This window comes from Heliangelus exortis, chromosome 16 (assembly GCF_036169615.1).
Source record: "Heliangelus exortis chromosome 16, bHelExo1.hap1, whole genome shotgun sequence".
In the NCBI taxonomy this organism is placed as follows: Eukaryota; Metazoa; Chordata; class Aves; order Apodiformes; family Trochilidae; genus Heliangelus; species Heliangelus exortis.
Window position 1 is genome coordinate 1,781,586 of NC_092437.1, and position 20,037 is coordinate 1,801,622.

Genomic DNA, 20,037 nt, shown 5'->3' on the forward strand with positions numbered 1-20,037 from the left:
GCTCCTCCCGCTGGCCCCGGAGCCTCCCCCCGGCTGGGGCTGGAACTGGAACCACCACGGGGGAGAGGAGGGGGAAAAAATATAGAAGTGGGGGGAGGAAAGGGGGTGTGCAGTTCACACCGAGGTGCCAGGAACTTGGGGAATGTTTTCGCCATATAAAGTTTGCTTCCCCCGAGCCTTATCTCCATTCCCGACCAGTTCTGGCGAGGGCTCCGGCTGCTCGGGATTTCAGCGACCAGTTCCCTTCCCGTAAATGCATCCATGAGAGACGTGGTGACCGGAGGGAAAATGGGCTGGAAACTTTGCTGGAACCTCTTGGTGTTTGCTGCAGGGCAGGGACCGGCTCTTTCCCTGGCAGCCCTTGCCCTCTTCTGCCCGGGGGTCTCTGGCCCCTTGGGGCTGCCAGCGGTGCTACCTGGCCCAGGCTGACCCCCTGAGCACCCCAGGGTCACCCAATGCACTGGGGCTCACCTGCAGGAGGAGAGGGCAGAGACAACACACCCCATTCCATGGGGTAGGTGACTGGTACCAGGACCAGGGATGGGTTTTGTTCCTGGTGGAGCTCCAGTGCCAGCTCTCTGGACACTGACTGGGTGCAGGGTGCTGCAGCCCCTGAGTTGGAGGTGGCAGCATGCTGAAAACCTTCCTCAGCCATCTGGGTCCTATCATGTTGCTCCAGAGCCCCTCACCTGTTCCCCTTAGAGGGCCAGGAAGTTTGGTGGTTGTTCCACAGCTGCCGTGGGTGCCAAGGACCTTGTGGGTGACAATGTCTTTGCATGGCTCTGTCACTTGGGGTACTCAGGGTGTGCCCTTGTAAAGCCCTGCTGTCCTTGGCTGTCCCCATGTCCTTCTGTGCCCTGTCCTGGCCACACAACTGGATCCACTCCCTGAGTGCTTGGGGTGGTCCTGGTGAGGGGCCCCCACCACAGATCATGCTTTCTGCTCAGGTATGTGCAGCACCACACTGTGAGGGTTTGCAGTGAGCTGTGCAGCCTCCTCCAGCTCCTCAAAGGGCTTTTTGGCACAGACAGTGTCCTGGTGAGGGCTGAGCATGCCAGGAGCAGCCCCGTGAGCTCCCGGGGCAGAGGAAGGGCTGGATGAGAGCTTTGGGGGCCCACAGCCCCATGGCAGCTTGTTTTACCTACCCCGAGCTGGCCCAGGGCTGCTGCCTGGGCATGGGAACCATTGGCATGTGCCAGTGTGTTTGGGCTCAGGACAGAGGGTGTGGGGTCCAGCTCTGCCTGTACAAGCTCACGTTTCCCCTTTTATTGTACCTGAACTCTGGATGCACTCAGGCTGTGTTTGATTTCCTGCAGGTAGTGTGTGACAAACATGCTCGTAGCAGCTCTGGGCTGCAGGTGATTAGAAACAGACTCTGCTCACAGGGCCCAGGAGCAGATTGCTGCCCTGAGGGTGCTGATGTGTTCTGGGGTGCAGGGCCAAGCAAGCTGGGGGGGTCAGGGACTAATTTCTGTCTGTTTTTCTGACTGAGCACAGAACAGGAAGGACTGACAGTGTCTGTCCCTGCACTGGCACCTCTGTCTGAAGTGACAGGAGCTGAGCGTCCTGCTGTCCCCTGGGGCTGTCCAGGGAGCCCCGAGCTTGGTCTCAGCATCCCTGGAAGGGAAAACCTCCCTTGTGTCAGACTCTAATGCCCACTTCACTCACTACCAGGTACCACAGAGGCATCTGTCTGCCCAGGCACTGGAAAATGCTGCACATGGAAGCCCAACCACACTGGTGGTGTTATTTTTACTCTCCTTAGTAAGACAAGGTTGCATTAAGAGGGTGTTTGCACTGCTGGGCTCCCAAAATAACTCATTTACTCAAGGTGTTCAGCAGAGGGCTGTGACTTCCCTCGCACCCACCCTGCTCCTGGAGCTGCTTCAAAGCTTGCTGGTTTCTTGCCTTCCCTGCTCTGGCTCGGGCAGGGCCTGTTTGCTGTCCTGGGTGTGTGCTGGGGCTGGCACCCCCCCTGCGCCTGCACATCCTGACTTTGGTCCCCTGTGCCAGGAGATAAACAAGTTGTGAAAAGGGACAGTGTCTTCCTCTGTGAAGTTGTCAACCGACTTTAACAGATCTGCCTGCTGGCCCGTGCCACCCCGGGGTGTTCCCCAGAGCTGGGCTGACCCATCTGCTCCCCACTTTTTGTGATGACCCAGCAGCCAGAATCCTCGGGAGGGAGTCCAGCATAGTCCCATCCCCGCCCCCGACTGGGGGGGTCTGAAAAGGAGATGGAGGTCTGGGATGTGACTTGAGGAAAAGGTAAAGTGTGAGAAAGTGTTTTATGCTCATGATAACGGGGCTGAGGGGGAGTGTTGGTGGCTGACCACAGAGATCCTGGCACGGGGGATGCAGCAGTTGTCCTTCACACACCGGAGCTGGAGAGCAGCTCTAATCTGTGGGAGGACTAAACCTGTAGCTGCTCCACAGCTGGTAGGTACTGAGCTGAGAGCTTCCCTGGCAAAAGCCAGGAGCCCCCTTCTCTCTGCCCTGGGAGATGGGACCTGCAGGCAGCAGCAATCTGCTGAGGAGATGGATCCTCCATCCATGCCACCCCTTTCCCAACCAACAGCCCTGAGCTGGCCACACGGTTGTGGCACAGGGTAGGACTGCGTGGGACCAAACTTAGCAGCTGTCAGGCAAGATGTGAGTTGGGGACACAGAGTTTTGCAACCTGATCTGGCTGAACCAGGAACCAGCAGAATTCCAGTCTCCCTGTCATTTCCCAGCAGTTTGGACCCCTCCACAGTCCTCCTGCCCCCAGGGCACCTCCTGCTCTTCCCACCTCCCTCGGGGCAGGCTCCAGACCGATTTGTGGGAGGAAAATGAGGGTTCTGTGCTGGGGTTCGTGCTCCCGGCCATGGCGCTGGGGTGCAACTGCTGCTCCGGGAGTGGACGTGTCGGGATGTGAATTCCCGAGTCCCGGTGATGCCCCGGGGCTCGCTTCCCAGGGTGGGCACCCGCACATCCAGCAGCACCCCGGGACGGGACAGAGCTGGAATTTGGGAAGCAGCCGGGCTGGCCGTGCCCAGCCCAGGCTGGAGTTCAGCTCCTGAAGGTCGACCCTTTGGCATTACCTCCCCCCCTGTTAGTTTTCCTTTGCTATTGATCGTTTCTTTGTTTCGTTTCGGGTTTTTTTCTGTCTCCCCAGGAGCACCGGCAGCCTCAGCTCAGTGCCGGGAAAGATCCGAATTTGCAGGGCAGGAGATAACGAAGCTGCTGGGGCCATTTCAGCCGCTTCCCAAGCCCTGGTGACACCCAGGACAGATCCGGCATCTGTGTGCTGCCCTCCGCCTCCTCCTCCTGCACCCACAGCTCCCTCTGGGTTTACCTTCTGCAACCGGACCCCCGGGAGCACAGATCCAGGCACGGCCGCATTTCCCGGGAAGCAGCAGCCAAGTCCCGGGCTTTGGAACGCCGGCGGCTGTTTGCGGAGCTGCGGGGAGCGGGGGGGGCCCCAGGGCAGCTCCTGCTGGGGGTCCCGTCCGGGGGACTCGTGTTACCCACTGATGGTTTTCCCCGCGCCTTCTTCTGCGTCTGACATTTATTACATTTTTCTCCTTTGAAAAAAAAGTCTCTCTGCAGGCCGGGTGGGCTGGGCTGACCCTGGCACCCCCAGCCCCGCCAGCCACCCCCCGCCAGCCCCTGACAAATGATTTTGCCATTTCATGGGTGGGAAAGAGACATTGATTAACTCCTGCTCTTGCCTTTTTGGAAAGGTTATAGCTTAATTGGTCAGACTCGGAGCCATAAATCTCATGTTGAAAGAGCAGCAGAGGTAAGAAAAATTTTCCAGAATGTCAGGAAAACAGGTTTTGGTAGGAGAGATCCAGCTGGGGGGCTGAGGGCAGCTGAGAGCATGGGACTTCTCTGAGAAAGCGATTCACCCTCCAGAGAGGCTGGAAATTCCCCCTTCACTTATCAGTTCATCTCAGGATGTGCAAAATATACTTTTTAAAATATTTTCTGTGGAAAAAGAAAAACAACAGGAAAGCCATTGTTTGCTTTCATCTGCTTTGGAAGATTATTTCATTTCTCTAGGGGAAGTGCAATTACTCCAACCTAAAACCTAAAACTTTAAAAGTCCCTACTTTTTCCTAGCAGAAGACAACAGCTCTTTCCACCAGGGCAGAGGGTAGCAGACTGGTGGCAGCACCTTTCTGCCTCAGCACTGGCTGGTTTGGGGATCCCATGGCCTGGGTGCTCCTGCATGGCATTAGGCTGAGCACAGGCCAGCAGTGGCCAGCACTGGCCCACCTCAGAGTTCGTGGCCACCCAGGGACCACCCTGTGCCCCAGGGACCCCCCACTGCTCCTGGACAAGTGCTTGGAGCAGGCAGGGAATGTTGTAGTAGATGTGAGGATTTATTATTCATGTCAGTAATTATTTCTTCTCTGATTCTTCCTGTGTTTTGCTGAGGAATGAGGATGTCAGTATGAGAGCCTGAAAGTCTGTGGATATTCCTATTGCTGCTCAGAAATGGCAAGTTAGAAAATGCCCCTGACTCGCTGGCTTTGCTCCATGGACGGTGCTGGTCAGGATGGGTTGGACTGCCTCCTCAAAGGGCTCCCAGGAAGCTGGCTGTTTACACACAGGTAAAATAAACAGAAAAGTTCATTCCAGTGTGGGAGTGAAAACAGACGTTACTCACCCTGGTTAAGTAAAAGGCAACTTTGTGAGCCTAATGCTCAGTTCCTGCCACTTCTACCCTGCCCAGATCTGGGTCATTTCAGCTCTGACCTTGTATCCCTGCTGGAGAGAATTCAGGAGAATATCAGAGCACCAACCCTGCTGGGGCCCAGGGGTGTCACTCCTATAAACCAGCAAAGCCCTTTGGAGTCAATCTGACGTTTTACTCGAGGCCACTAGGGAGATTTTATCTCCTGAGTTATATGATGGGATAAATGAGATACTGATCCGGTTACCACCCCGTGTACCAGCAGCTATTTGTCCATAACCAGGCTCCTAGAATTAATTAGAATAATCAAATTTTAAAATGACAGAAGTATTGATTAGCATTTCTGCCACTTAGCAGCCTGGCAGTGCTGTGGCTCTGGGGGTGCTCCGAGTGTGACAGTGAGGGCTTTACATGCAGCGATGGCATGACCCAAATGTGTCCATTCAAGGTTATTTCAGTAAAATGTTCTTGTTCCTCTTTCTTATTCAATTTACACAGTGGCTCATTTTTAATACCTGACTATTTGCCTCTTTCCAGGAGGCTGAACTCAGCTGCTCATGGCTGTGTGCTGCTAACGAGGACTAACGAAGCTGTGGGCTTCTGTTAAACAAGATCAGCATCCATGGGGGGGTCTGTAAGGCCCTGCGGGGGTGCAGTGAGTGGGAAACACAACAAACCAGCAGAAAACAGTGGGGAACCTGCCAGGGGGGGCTCTAAATGCCTTTGGAGGTAGGAGAGAGCTTTGGCTCTCACAATGCTCTGGGCACTGTCCGGGTGGGCAGGGAGCAGGAATCAGTGTCTGAGCTGGAGAAGACCAAGTGGGAAAGAACCATGAGGAGAAGTAAGAATTGGAGATCAGGAAGGACTAGGAGAAAGGGACAGGCAGGATGGGGAGCAGGCTGGGATCGGGGCTCATTAATGCTGCTGTTAATGACCTGAGCAGGAACGTGTGCTGCTGGGGGTGGCTGTGACCTCCAGAGAGGAGCTCAGTGGGGCTCACCCTGGAGGGTTGGCAAAAACAAGGCTGAGGGGGGATGAGTGATGCTCACTGGGATGGGTGAGTGCCCTTTGCCAGGAGCAGCATCGTGCGGGGCCGTGAGCCATGGCGGTGCTGGGAGGAGGAGAGCGCCTGGAACGGCTCCGGTGTGAGGCACTGCTTCTGCTCTGACGTCTCTGGATGAGCTCATGATGGGGCTGTCTGGGGGGTGGGTGGCTTCGCCCGCTCCCAGGTGGCCAAACAGGCGGGACACACTGTGGGGATGGGATCCCAGGGGACCCTGGGGTGTTTTGGTCAGAGAGGTCGCACCCGGACCCCCGAGGCTCTGGGACAGCACGTTCCCAACAAGTGGGGAGGCTGGGCAGGATGACACCACCCTGCCCATGGACCAGGAGGGGGTAGGACCAGAGTGAGGATCAGTGTTGGAGGCATTTAACCCTTAAAAAGGGAGAGGGATTAATTCTGGCAATGGTCGCAGTGGGGCAGGGTGTGACAGGGATGAGCCCAGACTTGGTAGAGTTGGGTTAATGGTTGGACTCAGTTATGTTAAAGGTCTTTTCCAACCAGGACAATTCTGTGAGCCAACAGCTCTGATGGTGGGCAGCAGGGCCAGGCTGTGACCACAGCCAGGACTGGTGGCACTGGAGGCTCTTGTGGTGTCCCAGAGCCCTGTCCCTGGCTCTGTGCAAGACACAGCTTTTTGTTCTGTTCCACAAGGACCACACCAAGCACTTCCCTGCAGGTTTATTATCATTAATATCATTAGTTCCACGTTAATGAATGCACGTGAACAAACTGCCCGTTGTTGTCATGCAGGGAATGGTAAAACCACCCAGCAGCAGGGGAGTGTGGTGGGGGGCAGGTCTGTGCTCCCATGGGATGCACTGAACATGGCTGTGGGGAACCCTCAAGGTTGTCCTGAGGGAAACCTGGTGTGTGCAGGGACAAAGGCACTTGAGGTGAGGAGGACACGCAGGAGATTATTGGCCAATGTGGCTAAGCACAGGGAACTGAAGGACTGTGGGACTGAGGGTTGGGCAATGGGTCCCAGTGTCCCACATCCAAGCATAGGATGTCCCATACAGTTGTTGATTGAGGCTTCCACAACCGCACAGAAACAGCCCTGATGGGAAGGGACTGTTTTTACTTGGTGTTTGCTTTAGCTGGACTATTGGTGTGGTGGTTCTCCAGGTAAACAATCTGGGAGGGCTTTTCAGAGAGGCAAGATGGCCTGGGACCCTGGAGGTCCCGGGGCAAAGCCAGGCTCGCTGCTGGGACATCTTCAGTGGAGTTCTGTGAGTCTGAATCTTCAGAGGAGAAACTGCTCTGACTGGAAACCTGGAAGTACTGGGTGGCTTCTGCAGTAGAACGTTGTGTTCCAGGAGATGGGACTGTCCCTTGAGGCACAGCAGAGTGACACAATGGGGCAGCACCTGGCCCATCCGCTTGTGCTCCCCAGGCCTCCTGCAGCTCTGCCAGCATCTCCTCCAGGATCTGTCTGCTCTCGTGGTAGCTGTGCCGTGCCTGGGTCCAGGCTGCCAGCTCTTGGCTGCTCTGCATCCTGCACACCTGAGCCTCCATCTCCTGCAGCTTCTCCAGGGCCAGCTCCACCGACAGCGTTTGGAAGGAGCTCTGCAGGCACTGCAGTGCCTGACCCTCCCCGCACGGCCCCCGGCCCGAGCACTGCCTGCAGCCCACCTTCAGCCCTGACACCTGGAAAAGACAGGGAGAGCAGCTCTTCTCCTGGCTGCCCAGCCAGCCCAGGTCCTGCTGGAGGACAGCCCGAGCACCCACCTTGCTGGAGAAGCGTCCGAGCTCCTGCAGCAGCTCCCGCTCTGCCCGCCGCCGCTCCACCTGCCCCAGGAACCTCAGCAGCTTCCTCCTGAACAGGGCTGCAGCCTTCTGGAAGGGATCTGCCTCGGGGAAAGCTGCGTCCTGCACCTCGGCTGCCTCCTGACACAGGGCCAGGCCACGCCAGTACTGAGCCTGCAGGGATGGAGGAAGGCTGCAGCTTGACCCATCCGGCCTGAGGACACCCCCAGTTTTTCCCAGAAGCCTTGTTCCAAAGCTGGGGCATCTGGGCTGGATCTATCAAACCTTGTAATGACATCTGGATGTTCCTAATTTGGCATTTTCAACTTCTGCCAAGTGCCAGGCAGGGGTTGGAGCCACCAAACAGCACGGCTGGTACAAACACCCAGGGATGTGTGCCACAGAAAATCCACCTCCAAACCTACCATTGCCTGGATGAGGAACTCATTAAAGTGCTCCTCAGAGCCCTGGACACTCTTGAGGCTCTGCTCCTTGGTGCCCATCTCCTGCAGTTGCACTGCTGCCTCTCCATCCAGCCAGCCCCCCAGCTGCAAGAGAGAGCAGGGTGAGGGTCAGGGGGATCACCACCCCCCCACAGGACTTCTGCAGCACCTCCCCTTCCTTCCCTGGCCCAGCATCCTGGCACGGTCACACATGGCTGCCCCAAAATGAAAATCAAAGCTCAGGCAATCCTGTTATTCTCTGGGCTTCCTTCAACATCAAAAATCAAGGAAATATGCTCAAAATGCTCAGTCGTGGGAACACCACAGAAGACAACTTGCTGCACCCCAGGGACACCCAACTCACCTTACCAAACTCGGCCTCGAGCTCCCGGATCTTTTGGAGGAACTCCAGACGTTCCAGGCAGCTGTTGGACTGGGACACCAGGTCGTGAAGCTCTTCCTCCAGCTGGCTGTACAGCTCCTCGGCCGAATCCATGCTGGCCCTGGAGGTCAGGGAGAGGAGGAGCCATCAGCTGGCTGCTCCTGAAGATGCAGCCGAGGCAGCTCTGCAGAAGGAGCTGGAGATGGGGCAGCTCCCTAGAAGCGAGCGCTGGCTCGTGTGAGTTGGACAACAACCCATGGCTGGTGAGAGCCCAGCAGGTGCCCAGGTCAAGAGCCAAGAGGCCCTGTGTGTCCTCAGAGCCCACCCGAACACCAGGGCACTCCCTGGGGTGCGCTGGGCACGGGGCTCCAGCCCTGCAGATGCTGTGATACCTCCCTGTCCCACGGAGCAGGATGGATGGCAGGGATCAGGGGACGGGAAAGCGCTGGCTGTCAGTGTGGTCAGCCCAGCAGGGAGCAGCGGGATCGGTGCTGCGTGTGCAGGGAGCCCCGGAGCAGCACGGCACCGCTGGATGAGCACAGAACCGCTGGATGAGCACAGAACCGCTGGATGAGCACAGAACCGCTGGATGAGCAGCAGGGCGGGACGTGCAGCATCGCCGGGGCTTGGCCCCATCTAGTGGCTTTGGCCGAGAGCAGCCCAGGTCCTGCCGAGCCTGGTCCCACGGCAGGAGACATCCCCCGTGGGACCCCCTGCACCTCCCCCAACGGGAAATCCAACACAGGGCTGTCCGAGGAGCAACCCCCGGGCTCGGGGGCAGTTTGCAGGCAGGAAGGAGGTGGGCGCTGGCTCTGGGAGCTGTGCTGGAGAGAAGCTGTTGCTCGTGGGGACAGGGCTGTCCCCGGGGAGGTGGCTGTCGGCCAGCGGAGGAGGACGGGGATGGGGAGTGGGTGGGTGTCCTGGTTGTTGCACCCCTCCTACCTGACTCCGGGCGAGGGTCCGAGGCGGGCGGCCTCCCTGCGCAGCCTGGCCAGCACCGCTCCCCCCTCACGCTGAACCTGCACCAGCTGCGGGTCGCTCAGCACCCTCCGCATCAGCTCCCGTTGCCTCCCGATGCAGGCGGACACGTCCTGCGGAGCGAGGGCGGGACACGGGTCTGGCCGGGGGGACGAGCACAGGGGCCAGGGGACAGCTTCCTCTGGGAAGCAGGGTTTTTTTGGGGAAGGAGGGAACTGGTGAGCTGTGTCTGTGTGCTGGGCTCTTTGGCAGTCCCTGCAGCCTGTCCCATACCTGTGTCCCCGCCAGCGTGCCGGCACTCCGCAGCTCCTGGATGCAGCTCCGCAGCAGCTCCGACGCCCGCCTGAGTCCGGCCGTGAAGGGATGGAGTTTCTGCGGTGGGACACAGTGGGTCAGTGGTACCGTGAGCAGGAGGAGGAGAAGCAGAGCCAGGCCGGGGCAGGGAATACCGCGGGGCACCGGGTAAAAGGAGGACGGGAACGTGGAGATGGACAGACAGAGGCAGGAGCAGGCAGGAGGGGGCTGCCCTCCTGCCATCAGAGCTCTCCTCTTTCTTCCCCTCGCCTGGGCTTTCCTGCTGTTTTTCCAGGGAGGTCTGTGGGACACGGAAGCTGCAGTGGGGATGGCAGGGCACGGCGGGGAGGTGAGGTGATGGCTATTGGCGTGAGAACAGGCACCTGGAAGAATTGAACCCACTCGCCGTGGCAGTAGGGGAAGGTGCCCTCAAGCTCCGGGGTCAGCTGCGAGCTGTCGATGTAGCGGCCCAGAGCCTTCAGCGATGCCAGGGTCTCCACCTGCAGGACACGGGGCTCCTGAGCACTGGGGACATCCCCAGAGATGTCCAGGGACAGCCTGGAGCAGGGGAACGACCCCCTCCCGCCAAGCACGACCCACCCAATCTGGGTGGTCAAGCTTATTGAAATTTCACATTATGTTCTCTAAGCTGAGCAGCACTAAAAGAACAATGAACCCTTTCAAATTCAGATTCATTATCCCAGTGGCAGCGTGCAGGTAACTGGGAAGCACTGGTCTGCCCTGTCACTCCGTGAGCCCAAGAGTCTCACCTTGTCCCCAGTGCAGGAGATCTACCCCAGTGAGCTGCTGCTCTGCCTGAGGTCCCCAAACTGGGGCCTGGGGTCTCCAAGCAAGAGGGCCCCTGATGCAGAGGGCTCCTTTCACCCTGGCTCTGCTCTTCCCACAGGTGACAACGCAAGGACACGAGGAGGGGACAGGCTTACCTGCACCCCAGGCAGCCTCTCACGGGGGGTGACCAGCTCCTTCTCAGCCAGCAGCAGCACGGTGTGGATGCACCCTCGTGAGATGCTCTGCAGGAGGCAGGGAGAGGGGCAGGAGGCAAAGCCCACAGGATGCTGGAGGGGTTGGGGGCTTGTGATAGGAGGGACAAGGACGGGACCATCAGTCCCAAAGTGTTGGTGCCTCACAGATGATGTTTGAGGCACCGGAGAGATGGATGTGCTGAGTGTGAGCTTGGGTTGGGGGCCTGGGGAAATAGGGTCTGGGTGCCCTGTTGGGATGGGCTGTGCTCAGAAATCAGAGTTGTGAGCAGCTTGGGGAGCAAAGTGGCAGCTGTATAAGTGCTGCAGGGCCTGTGGGGAGCCAGGGCTGGTGCAGGGGAGGGGTGGTTCTAGATGTGGGTGTTCCAGATCCACACATTGCCATGCAGCCACAGGCAGCCACAGCTGCCTTGGTAAATCCACAGTGCCCACAGGTAAAATCTGTGAGCAAAATGAGAACCATGGCCTTGGGCCCAGCAGTGTCAAGGGCTGCCAGAGAAGCTGGTGCCAGCCAGGGGTGGGTGCTGGGGGAGCTTGGAGGGACCCCAAGATATTGGTGGCACAGACATGTGGAGGCTGGTGTACCTGGACAGAGCGCAGGGCTGAGAACAGGACAGGAGCAGGTGGCTGCTTCCTGGCATCCACCAGGACAGTGATCCCACCATCCTTGGCTTCACCTCTGGCAAAGACAAACAGAGCAGGAGGCAGATGGCACGTCAGAAGTGGCTCATGAAGCAGTGGTCCTTTGCCTCTGGCAGAACCCATTTGAAGCCCCCTCCCACACTCCTGGGCAGCAGGGTGAGGGCAGGAACTGGCAGCTGCAGGCAAGAGCCTGGTGCCCATTTGGATGCCCTGGCTGAAAACCATGTCCTCAGCAGAGGTATGGCTGCAGGGGACAGTGAACGCAGCATGGACTGTGCAAGGTGTGCCCAAAGCAGCAAGTGTGGGATGCTGGGCATCATCTGTGCCAGCCTGATGCCACAGGGAGGCAGCCAGGGGAACCCAACAGATCCTCCTGGCCCTTACCTGGGAAGGGAGCAGAAGTAGAGGATGAGTCTTGCCAGTTCTGTGGCTGAGCACCACTTGGCACCCCAGGCACTGCCACTGGTGGTCACCTGCAGGAGGGTCCTGCCCAGTCTGTCTGAGCTGCCTGTGGGGAGAGGGACCAGTGACTTCTGGCAGCTGCCATGTACCCAGCTCTGAACTGGGTCCTGGAGCCCCCACTGGCCTTGCTGCTGCTTGCTAAGCAGGGGCAGTGCCAAGGGGTCCAGAGCAGGCTCTGCCCCAGCTCAGCTCAGTGTGCTCAGCCTGGGCTAACACTGTAGCTGTGGTGGCCTCCTGGTGCCACCCCAGTCCAGCCCCCACCAGCCCTCTGGAGGGGCAGCATCAGCCCAGTATGAATGCTGGCCCTGAAAATGCCAGGGCAGAGCTGCTGGGAACATTTTTCCTGAAAAAATGAACGATTTTGTTACTGTTTTTCAGCTCTTGGGAAAAGGAAGAAGCCAAATGTTTAGTGTTTGGCAGCTAGAAGTTGAACAGCTTCACTGGTGAGGAATGGTGTGGGAGGGCTTGGTGCAGCTGGGAACTGGGGCAGCTGCTCCAGCCAGACTGCTTGGGTTTTGGTTTTTAATTTTTTTGTCCAGCTGAAAGGAAATTTTCTGCCTGGGGGCTTTGCGGCCTCCAGCAAAGCCCTGAAACCTTTTCCAGAAAGCCCTCTCCAGCAACATAGCATTTTCCCAACCTCCCCCGGGCTGTGGTACCTGGCAGGCAGACGATGCCTGAGCGCAGCAGCCCCGTGTGCAGCTCCTGCCAGCCCGGCGGCTCCCGGACAGCGTTCCCAGTGCCGGGCGTGGAGGGACCGTTCTTGCAGCCGGTGCTTTTTGGGGACTGTTCCTCCAAGGTGGCTGCAGCTGCCGTATCCGTACCTGCCCGTGGGGACAGAGAGAGGAGCTGGACATGTACAACAAAGCCCCGCAGAGCCCCGGCACGCACCGCGACCCCCTGGGTACCTTTCCCTCCTGGTTTGGCCCTGCCCATGCGGGGCGAGTAGATGGCTGACACCTTCTTCCAGGCCCCTTCGTGCTGGCTGGTGGCCCTTTCATCCCGGGGCGCCACCCCGAGCCGTGGCCCCTTCAGGAAGGAGAACTTGTGGCCGGAACCCGGGGGTAGCCGGGAGCTGCCCTGCCGCGCCACCGCCTCGGGACTGGCGGGGTGGGGGTGGTGGGTGAGGGGTAGGGGGCTGCCAGCCTCCCTCCTGCGTGGTGCTGGGGTCTGGCGGGGGGCAGTGGAGGGCAGCTCGGGGCTGGGGCTGTCTGGCTCCTCCAGGATGGCTGCCATCAGCCCAGGCCCGAAGCTCACCGGGTTCTGCAGGGCAGCCAGGTAGGAGTCCCGGTGGCGGCACCGTGGGCCATGTGGCTCCTGGCTCAGCTTTGTCCCCCGGCAGGGTGTGCAGGGACCTTCCTCCAAGCTCAGTGTCCCCCCGTGGGGCCTGGTGCCTGTTCCCAGCTCACCATTTGTCCAGGGCAGTGTTGCCCCAGCCCCGGCACTGGTGGGACCTGGCAGGCAGGTGGGTGGCAGGGACCTGGCCAGGAGCTCAAGCTGCTCCTGGGAGAGCTCCCGCAGGTCCACGTACTCCCCCTCCAGGTTCTGGCTGATGATCTCGCAGAGGCTGGGCATGGCCAGGGGGGACGGCTGCTTCCTCAGCCCAGCCTGGTCCACCTTGATCAATCCCGGGTACCTTCCCTGGCTCGACTTCCAAGACCTGACCTTGCAGCCCGGGATGGTGCCTGCAACGTTGCTGTAGGGTGCTGGGGTGTCCACTGTGCCACGGGGCGTGGGAATACTGCATGCTGCAGGCCTGGTGGTGGATTCAGGAGCAGGGCCATGCTGATCCCCTGCAGAAACCACATCAGCTCCAGCCTTGGGCTTCTCGACGAACTCTGGCGTGGCGATCTTGCTCCATGGCAGGGGGGCGATGCCATTCTCAGTGGCCACCAGGCAGGTGTGCAGGGGGTCCCCTGCCCGGTCACCATTGATCTCCTCCAGCCACTCGTTGGTGAAGAGCAGGGCGTAGGCAGCCTCGGGGACCGGCGTCTCCTCCACCGTGCGCAGGTCACAGGAGAGGTGCTTGACGGTGATGCGGGCGGAGTGCTCCTGGCAGGGCTCTGCCTGCAGGTAAAAATCCCCGGGGCGCAGCAGGAGGGGGTTGAGTGGTGCCAGGTGGACGACCACTTTCTCATGAAGACACAAGGGCCATCCTTCATGGAGAAAGATGCAGTTAAAGTAGGGAGCCTGGGAGGGAGGAAGAACACTGTGTGAGAGAGCTTCTGCCACCTCTATACCCTCCTTCCCCACGCTCTCTCTCTGCCCAGATCTGCCCAAGAGCTGAAGAGCCTGGTGGCTGCAAGGGATGTCCCTGAGCTGAACCAGAGCAGGGTCCTGCAAGCCCACCCCATGCCCGTGGCTGTTCCCAGGGTGCTGAGTGCTCCCCACGTTCTAACAGAGGGGAACCCCCTCTCCAGTCTTATCTCCTCTCCAGGGATAAGACAAGGTGACCCAGGAGTCCCCCTACCCTTACAATGGGGACAGCATGTGCCAGGCTCTGTGCTGGAGCCACCCCAGGGAGCTGGGCACCCCATGGTCCCCTTAGGGGGAGAGGACAGGGAGAGGGACATGCAGAGTGTCAGAGCAGCTCCCCGTGTTGGGGTGCAGGGCTTACGCAGGCCGCCTGCCGCACGTGCTCGAAGAGGCGCTTGGCCGGGATGAGGAACTGGAGCAGGCAGCAGAGCCCATCACCCTGGTAGCTGGTCTCCAGCAGCCGGAACACCTGGCCCAGAACTGTGGGGGCCGTGGCCTCGAAGGGTGGGTAGAGGGCCTGGAGGGCACCCTGCACCGCTGTGTCCAGTGACCCCGTGTCCTGCGGGAAGAGAACGGTGCTGGTGGGGAGAGCAGCCCCACACGGGACACTGTCACCCCCCATGGAGCCTGTGCCCACCATCCCACCACTGCCACCCCCTGCAATGCCCACGCTGGCAACACCACCGAGCCTGGGGGGCTCCAAACCTTCCCGGGCTGGGAACAGGGGAGGACCTGGGGTGCAGATCACACCAAGCAGTGTGCAGCCAGAGGACATGAGTCTGGTTCTCAGCTCTGGGATATGGTTTGAGGAGCCCGTGGTGAGCATTGAGCACAGATTCCTGCTCCCTGCAGCCAAGGGGTTAAACTGAGCCAGACTGCTGAGCTGGGGATGTGCCGGGCTCAGCAGCTCATTGCTGCAGGAATGCAGTGATGGGAGGAAGGACAAACATGGGAAGATGGATGGGGTGCTTTGGTTCAGACTCATCGCTGAATTCTCCGAACTCAGAATGAGTCCTCTCAGTGTTTTCTGGGAAGCACTTTGCTGGTCCCAGCCCCCTCCCCTGTCCACAGGTCACTGGTTCCATGACTACAGACACGGCTGCCCAAAGGAGCCCACTGGTGAGTGGGAAAGGATGAGACTTCTCCAGCTCCTTGGGGGTTATTTCTGCAGGAAAGGCTCAGAGAAAGAGCAAACCATGCTGGGGCCGCTGGGCAAATGGTGCCTTTTCTGATGGAAATGGTGCTGGTGTGCAGAGACACAGGTTTCTGTGTTGTGCAGGGTCAGGTCCAGCCTGGCCAGACAGGGATCTGCAGGTCTGCAGTGGGTTGGCTCTCCTCTTCCTCCTGCAGAGCATGGCCTGTGCTACCTCTGGCAGCTGCCAGGTACTGAGGAGCCCAAAGCAAAGCTGATCCTACAAAGCATCCTCCCAGCAGTAGGTACAGCAGCCAGGTCCCACGCCCCAGGCAGTCATGGCTTGCCATCATCCCTGTCCTCCTGCACGGGCACCTGGGAAATCAGGTGGGATTAACTGGAGGTGGGATTAACTGAAGGTGGGAATTAGTTTCAGGCAGATAATCCCTGGCCTGGGAGCCCATGCAGACACAAAGTGTCCTTGGTTAATTCAGCTTAATTAGCTTTAATGCTCTTTAGGTAAATGATTTTGCAGTCACGCCTTGGTTAATTCTTCTTGACTTTTTCTCCATGTGTCCACACAGGAATCTCCTGTCCTTGGGCCTGCCAGAAGAAGCCACAGTGCTGGGACAGAGCAGGAGGAGAGCAAGGCCCTTCTTGTGGGATCTGTGAGTGCATTCCCCTGCCAGGCTCTCTGCCGTTGGACCCCACCCAGCTGCTGACACTTGGTCTTTGCACAGTTCCTAGGAGGGATGGGTGACCTTGTTCTGGAAAGGCCACCTGCAGTGTGGACCCCAGCTCTCTGCTCTGCTTTGCTCCCTTGGCACAGCCAAGTCTGGCTGGGCACCCACCACCTCCTGACCTGGCACCACCAAGCTCAGATCCATCCCCATCCCAGCACAGAGGTGAGGAGCTGCTGTCTGTAACAGCCAAGGGGGATCCATCCTGCTCCTGTGCTGCCAGAAAAGAGGGGCTGGCCCTACCTGCACCAGCACCCACTGCTCAGAGCTTCACACAGCCCTGGCTCTCTCTAGAAACCAAACTAAACTCTTTCCAGCTAAGCTCACAGGAAAAAAAACAAACACAAACAGGAGAAGTCAGGTCCTTAGGGACCAGGGCTGCCAGGGCTCTGCTCTGAGCAGGCTGTGTCCATGGGAGAGGGACAGCCCCAAACCTGCTGTCCCCCAGCTTGGCCATGCCACCAGGAAGGGCTCTGCTGGGGGGGTCCAGCAGGGACCAGGTACATCCTGCCAGAAGCCCCTTCCCACACACACTGCCTCTTCTCATAGTGCCATCTCCCCAGACTCCAGAGCAGCCTCCCCTGCAGCACACACAGCCCTGTCCTGCACTTGGCAGCTGGGGAGAATTTGGGTGACCAGGCTGGGATAAACTCGGGGTGCCTGGGGGAAGGCACAGCCCTGCTGCAGGGAGGGAAGGAAAAATCTTCTGAACCACCACCAAAACCCAGCAAAGGGATATGCCAGAGGAGGGATCAGCTGGATAAACAAAGCCGCTTCCCTGTCAATGGAATGGAAACGCCCAGGACTTCATCCAGCAGCGGGAGCCAGCGGCGGGAGAGAGCGGCTGAGTGATGGAGGCACCCGGCACAGCCCGCCCCGTGCTGCGGAGCCTCCTGGCCTGCAAGGGCTGGAAACGGCTTTGTTGAGTGTCACAAAGCACCTCATCACCGGGGGAGGTTTTGGGGTAACCCTGGCGCAGCGTTGGTGCAGAAGCAGAGGCCAGGCCGGCCAGGGAGCAGCCAGAAATCCAAAAGTAAGGAACCAGCCCCGGTTCCTCTGCCAGCTGCGAGGGAGCACGGACCGAAACAAAAGGCATTAGGGAACATAAGGAGATCTACATTTGCAAAGCTATTTCCATTTTAATAAGCCAAAGTGCTGTTAAATAGAGATTGATATTTCTCCCCAAATACCCATATTTTCTCAAGTGGTTTACACCAACAAGATGAGCTGGGCTTTGGTGTTTCAGGGCTGTAAAGTTGTCTAACCCATTCCCAAAGCCACAGGGTGACTCAGCTCTGTGCCTTTCTCCCTCCTGCTTAGGAAGAAGAGAGGTCTGAGCTTTGGGACCAGCCCTGAATAATAATTCCTTTCCGTCTTCCACAGCCCTCTCTGGCAGCCACTTTGGCAGGACTCGATGCAAACCCTACTGAGCAATCCCAGCCTGGCAGAGCAGGAGGACAGCATCCAGCACCGCATCGCCCGCCAGCCCAGGGACACAACGTGTGCCAACTGTGGTGACCAACGAGATGGCCACCCTGGGGACGCCCAAACATCCCCTACCTGCATGCCACGCACTGTTCATGCAGCAGCAGCACCCACTTGCTGCACCCTATCCCAAACTTTGCTGGGAAGCTGGAGCATCGCAGGCTGTGGCCCGACACCCTCCTGCCCGAGCAGCCAGCGGCCACCTCTGCCTTCAAACCCGACCTCCTCCTTCATGCCTGTCCTCCAACATTGCTCCCATCCTCTGCCTTCGCTCCCGACCTCTCTCTTCCCTCCCGTCCTCCACCATCGTGCCCGTCCGTCACCTCCGTGCCCATCGCACCCGATGCTCACCCGGTGCTGGGGAGGGACGGGGGCCACAGGTGCCCGCGGGGGAGGTCAGCGGAAAGGAAAAGAAAGTAGATGGAATTACCATGGTTACTGGGAAGTGGCAGAGGGGCCGGGGGGCCCGGGGTACCGCCGGTCCCTTCCCTCTTCCTTCCCGGGGCCGAGCGCTGCCCCACGGCCGGGCTCTCCTGGAGCCGCCCCGGCCGCCGGCACCTCCCCGAGCTGCGGGGGCAGCCCCGGCCCCCCCGGCCCCGGCCCCGCTCCCTCCGCCCGCCGCGCCGCTTCTGGGGGAAAGGGAGAGGAAAAAAACCCAAAAAAACAACCAAACAAAAAACCCAAAAACAAAACAGAAGGAAAAAAGAAAGAAAAGGCAAAGAAAGAGCGAGCGCGGCGGGGCGGGCCGGAGGAGGGGGCTGGCGGGGGCGGCCCGGGGAGCGCCGCCGGGCTGGGGGGGCCGGGCCGGGCTGCAGGGGGAGCGGGACGAGCCCCTCCGCCTGTTCCCGGGGCGGGGGCTCCCCCCGGGGGCTCCCCCGTATCCCCGCCCGGTGTTCTCGGGGTGGCGGCGGGCAGGGGCGGGCGCGGAAGCGGCTCCGTCCCTCGGGGGGGTTGTGTGTGTTTGTGTACAAGACCCCCCCCGGGAGCCCCCCCCGGCAGGAGGACGGTTGCCCCCAGCGGGTCCTGCTCCGGCAGATCGCTCCCGGCTCGGGGGATGCTTCACACACCGGGAGAAGGCAGAGCTGCGGGAGGGGGGCACGGTCTGTCTGCCGTAGCTTCCCGCTGGATAACCGGGGCCGGCGCTGCTGGGAATCATCCGGGCTGGTTTGTATTCAGAGCAGCGCTTGGCACAGCGCACATTGCTCTGAATGGGCCTGGCAGCACAGCAGGGGAAAAGCGTCTCTTACGCCTCTTCGGATGTTTCAGCGATGGAAAGTACCTACTTGGAGGCAGAGTTATGTGATTTAGCAACCAGAAGTTGTACAAAAACAGTCAGTGTAAGAGCCAAAGCCACAGACTGGGTCTGACACAAACCACTGCAGCTCAGCACAGCTCCTTGATTCCAGCTCCTTCGGACCCTCTGCTCCCTGCTCAGGATGAAGTTGGGTTCTGTGGGCTCAGGGATGGGATTGGGGCCGAGGGACAGGACCAGGGACGGGTGGAACAGCCACAGCGTAGGCCGCAAGCCACCAGGGAGTCTCGATAAGCAACATTTGTCCAGGGGTTACTGAGCGGCCAAAGGACACGTTGTAAAAACAAGCCGAGACGGGAGGAGGTACAGCTGGGCTGCTGGCTTGTTTGGAGGGAGGACGGCGCCAGGGAGGCCTTTGCTTTAGCTTCCCATTTCCTTGGGAGCTAGTGAGAGCCAGAACAGATCACGAGTGCTGCAGGGGTTCGGGCACGGGTGGGCAGATGCTTGGCCATGGGGAGCCGGAGCACCGGCTGCAGCCCATCCGCTGGCTTCGGACCCACGGGCACCGCCGCAGGGCTGGCACTGGGCTCAAACCTGGTCTAAGAGCCCTGATGCAAACCGGGGCCTGCTGGCTAACTCCTCCCTCCCCTACCAGCAGCCAATCGCTCCTTTAATTACATTAGTTCACAGCCTCCGCCTTTTTATAGCTTCCCTGAGTGCGAGGGGAGTATGAGCTCATGCTCTGACCTCCTTTAACTGCCTGGTTACCTCTGAAACCAGACCAAGAGCTGACTTTGTCTCTCACGCCTCCTGAAAGGCACCGGGTTGGGTGTAGAGGGAGCCAGTGTGGCTGAGCAGTCCCACGCCTGCGGGTCGGATCCAGCTGCAGCACTGGTGAGCAGGAGGATGTGAAGGCTGGTGGGGTCCTCACCAGAGCCAGCCTGGGCCCTGGGGTGCTAAACTAGCCAATGCACCGGGCATAGCTGGATCCAGCCCTACATCCCTGGAATATCCCAAAGGAGCTCGGGATGCTGCTCCTGCCCCCTGGAGATGGCAAGGCTGGGGGGAGTGGGAATGCTGGGCAGCAAGCCTGCCTAGCAAAAGGCAGAGCCCCCGGGGCCCCCTGACCCCATGAGCTCACCCTCCTCTTTTGCTCCCTTTTTCCATGTCCTGTTTGTCCCAAGCAGCTGCTGGGACAGGCTGCATGTGGCCTCCTGCCCTGTCCCTCCACCAGCACAGAGCCACTATTCAGTTCCCCCGAAGCTCTGCCCGAGGTCACCATTCCTGCATTTTTATTTTTACTTTTTTTGCAAAATCATCTCCCTTGGCTCTCTGGGTCCGCTTTTGTCTCCCAGGAGGCTCTCAGACCTCACGTCATGAGTCAGGGTGCTGCGAGAGGAGCCCTCCTGTCTGGGGTGATGGCAGCCTCGGTGGGTGGAGGAGCTGCTCTCGCTGCAGTGCTGGTCCCGAGGGGACACCCGGG

At 59.5% G+C, this 20,037-nt stretch overlaps 2 protein-coding genes across 24 annotated transcripts; one reads left to right on the top strand and one right to left on the bottom strand.

Moving 5' to 3' along the window:
- Positions 1–4: 4 nt before the first annotated feature.
- On the top strand, positions 5–17,572 carry LOC139803781 (uncharacterized). 22 transcript variants are annotated; one of them, XR_011729170.1, is made up of 6 exons: positions 5–2,265; positions 3,155–4,547; positions 5,036–5,129; positions 5,219–5,410; positions 15,662–15,745; positions 15,818–17,004. XR_011729170.1 is itself a non-coding variant. In XM_071760272.1 (5 exons), the coding sequence occupies exons 1-5, from the start codon at positions 13,860–13,862 to the stop codon at positions 15,835–15,837; spliced, it is 501 nt and encodes a 166-aa protein (XP_071616373.1). In that variant the 5' UTR covers positions 13,747–13,859; the 3' UTR covers positions 15,838–17,004. The 22 variants fall into 22 exon arrangements, 6 of the variants coding, with proteins under 6 accessions (XP_071616373.1, XP_071616369.1, XP_071616368.1 ...); XR_011729169.1 differs by lacking the exons at positions 15,662–15,745; positions 15,818–17,004 and adding exons at positions 9,546–10,304; positions 10,495–11,178; XR_011729167.1 differs by lacking the exons at positions 15,662–15,745; positions 15,818–17,004 and adding an exon at positions 7,269–10,272.
- On the bottom strand, positions 6,407–18,665 carry KIAA1755 (KIAA1755 ortholog). Of its 2 annotated transcripts, XM_071760263.1 has the most exons (13): positions 17,733–18,664; positions 14,307–14,504; positions 12,349–13,879; positions 11,615–11,738; positions 11,174–11,267; positions 10,532–10,618; positions 9,971–10,087; positions 9,567–9,665; positions 9,258–9,406; positions 8,298–8,436; positions 7,916–8,038; positions 7,473–7,664; positions 6,407–7,391 (listed from the first exon to the last, which is right to left on the bottom strand). In XM_071760263.1, the coding sequence occupies exons 1-13, from the start codon at positions 18,456–18,458 to the stop codon at positions 6,822–6,824; spliced, it is 4,149 nt and encodes a 1,382-aa protein (XP_071616364.1). In that variant the 5' UTR covers positions 18,459–18,664; the 3' UTR covers positions 6,407–6,821. The 2 variants fall into 2 exon arrangements, with proteins under 2 accessions (XP_071616364.1, XP_071616363.1); XM_071760262.1 differs by having other exon boundaries at positions 6,407–7,664; positions 17,733–18,665.
- Positions 18,666–20,037: the final 1,372 nt, after the last annotated feature.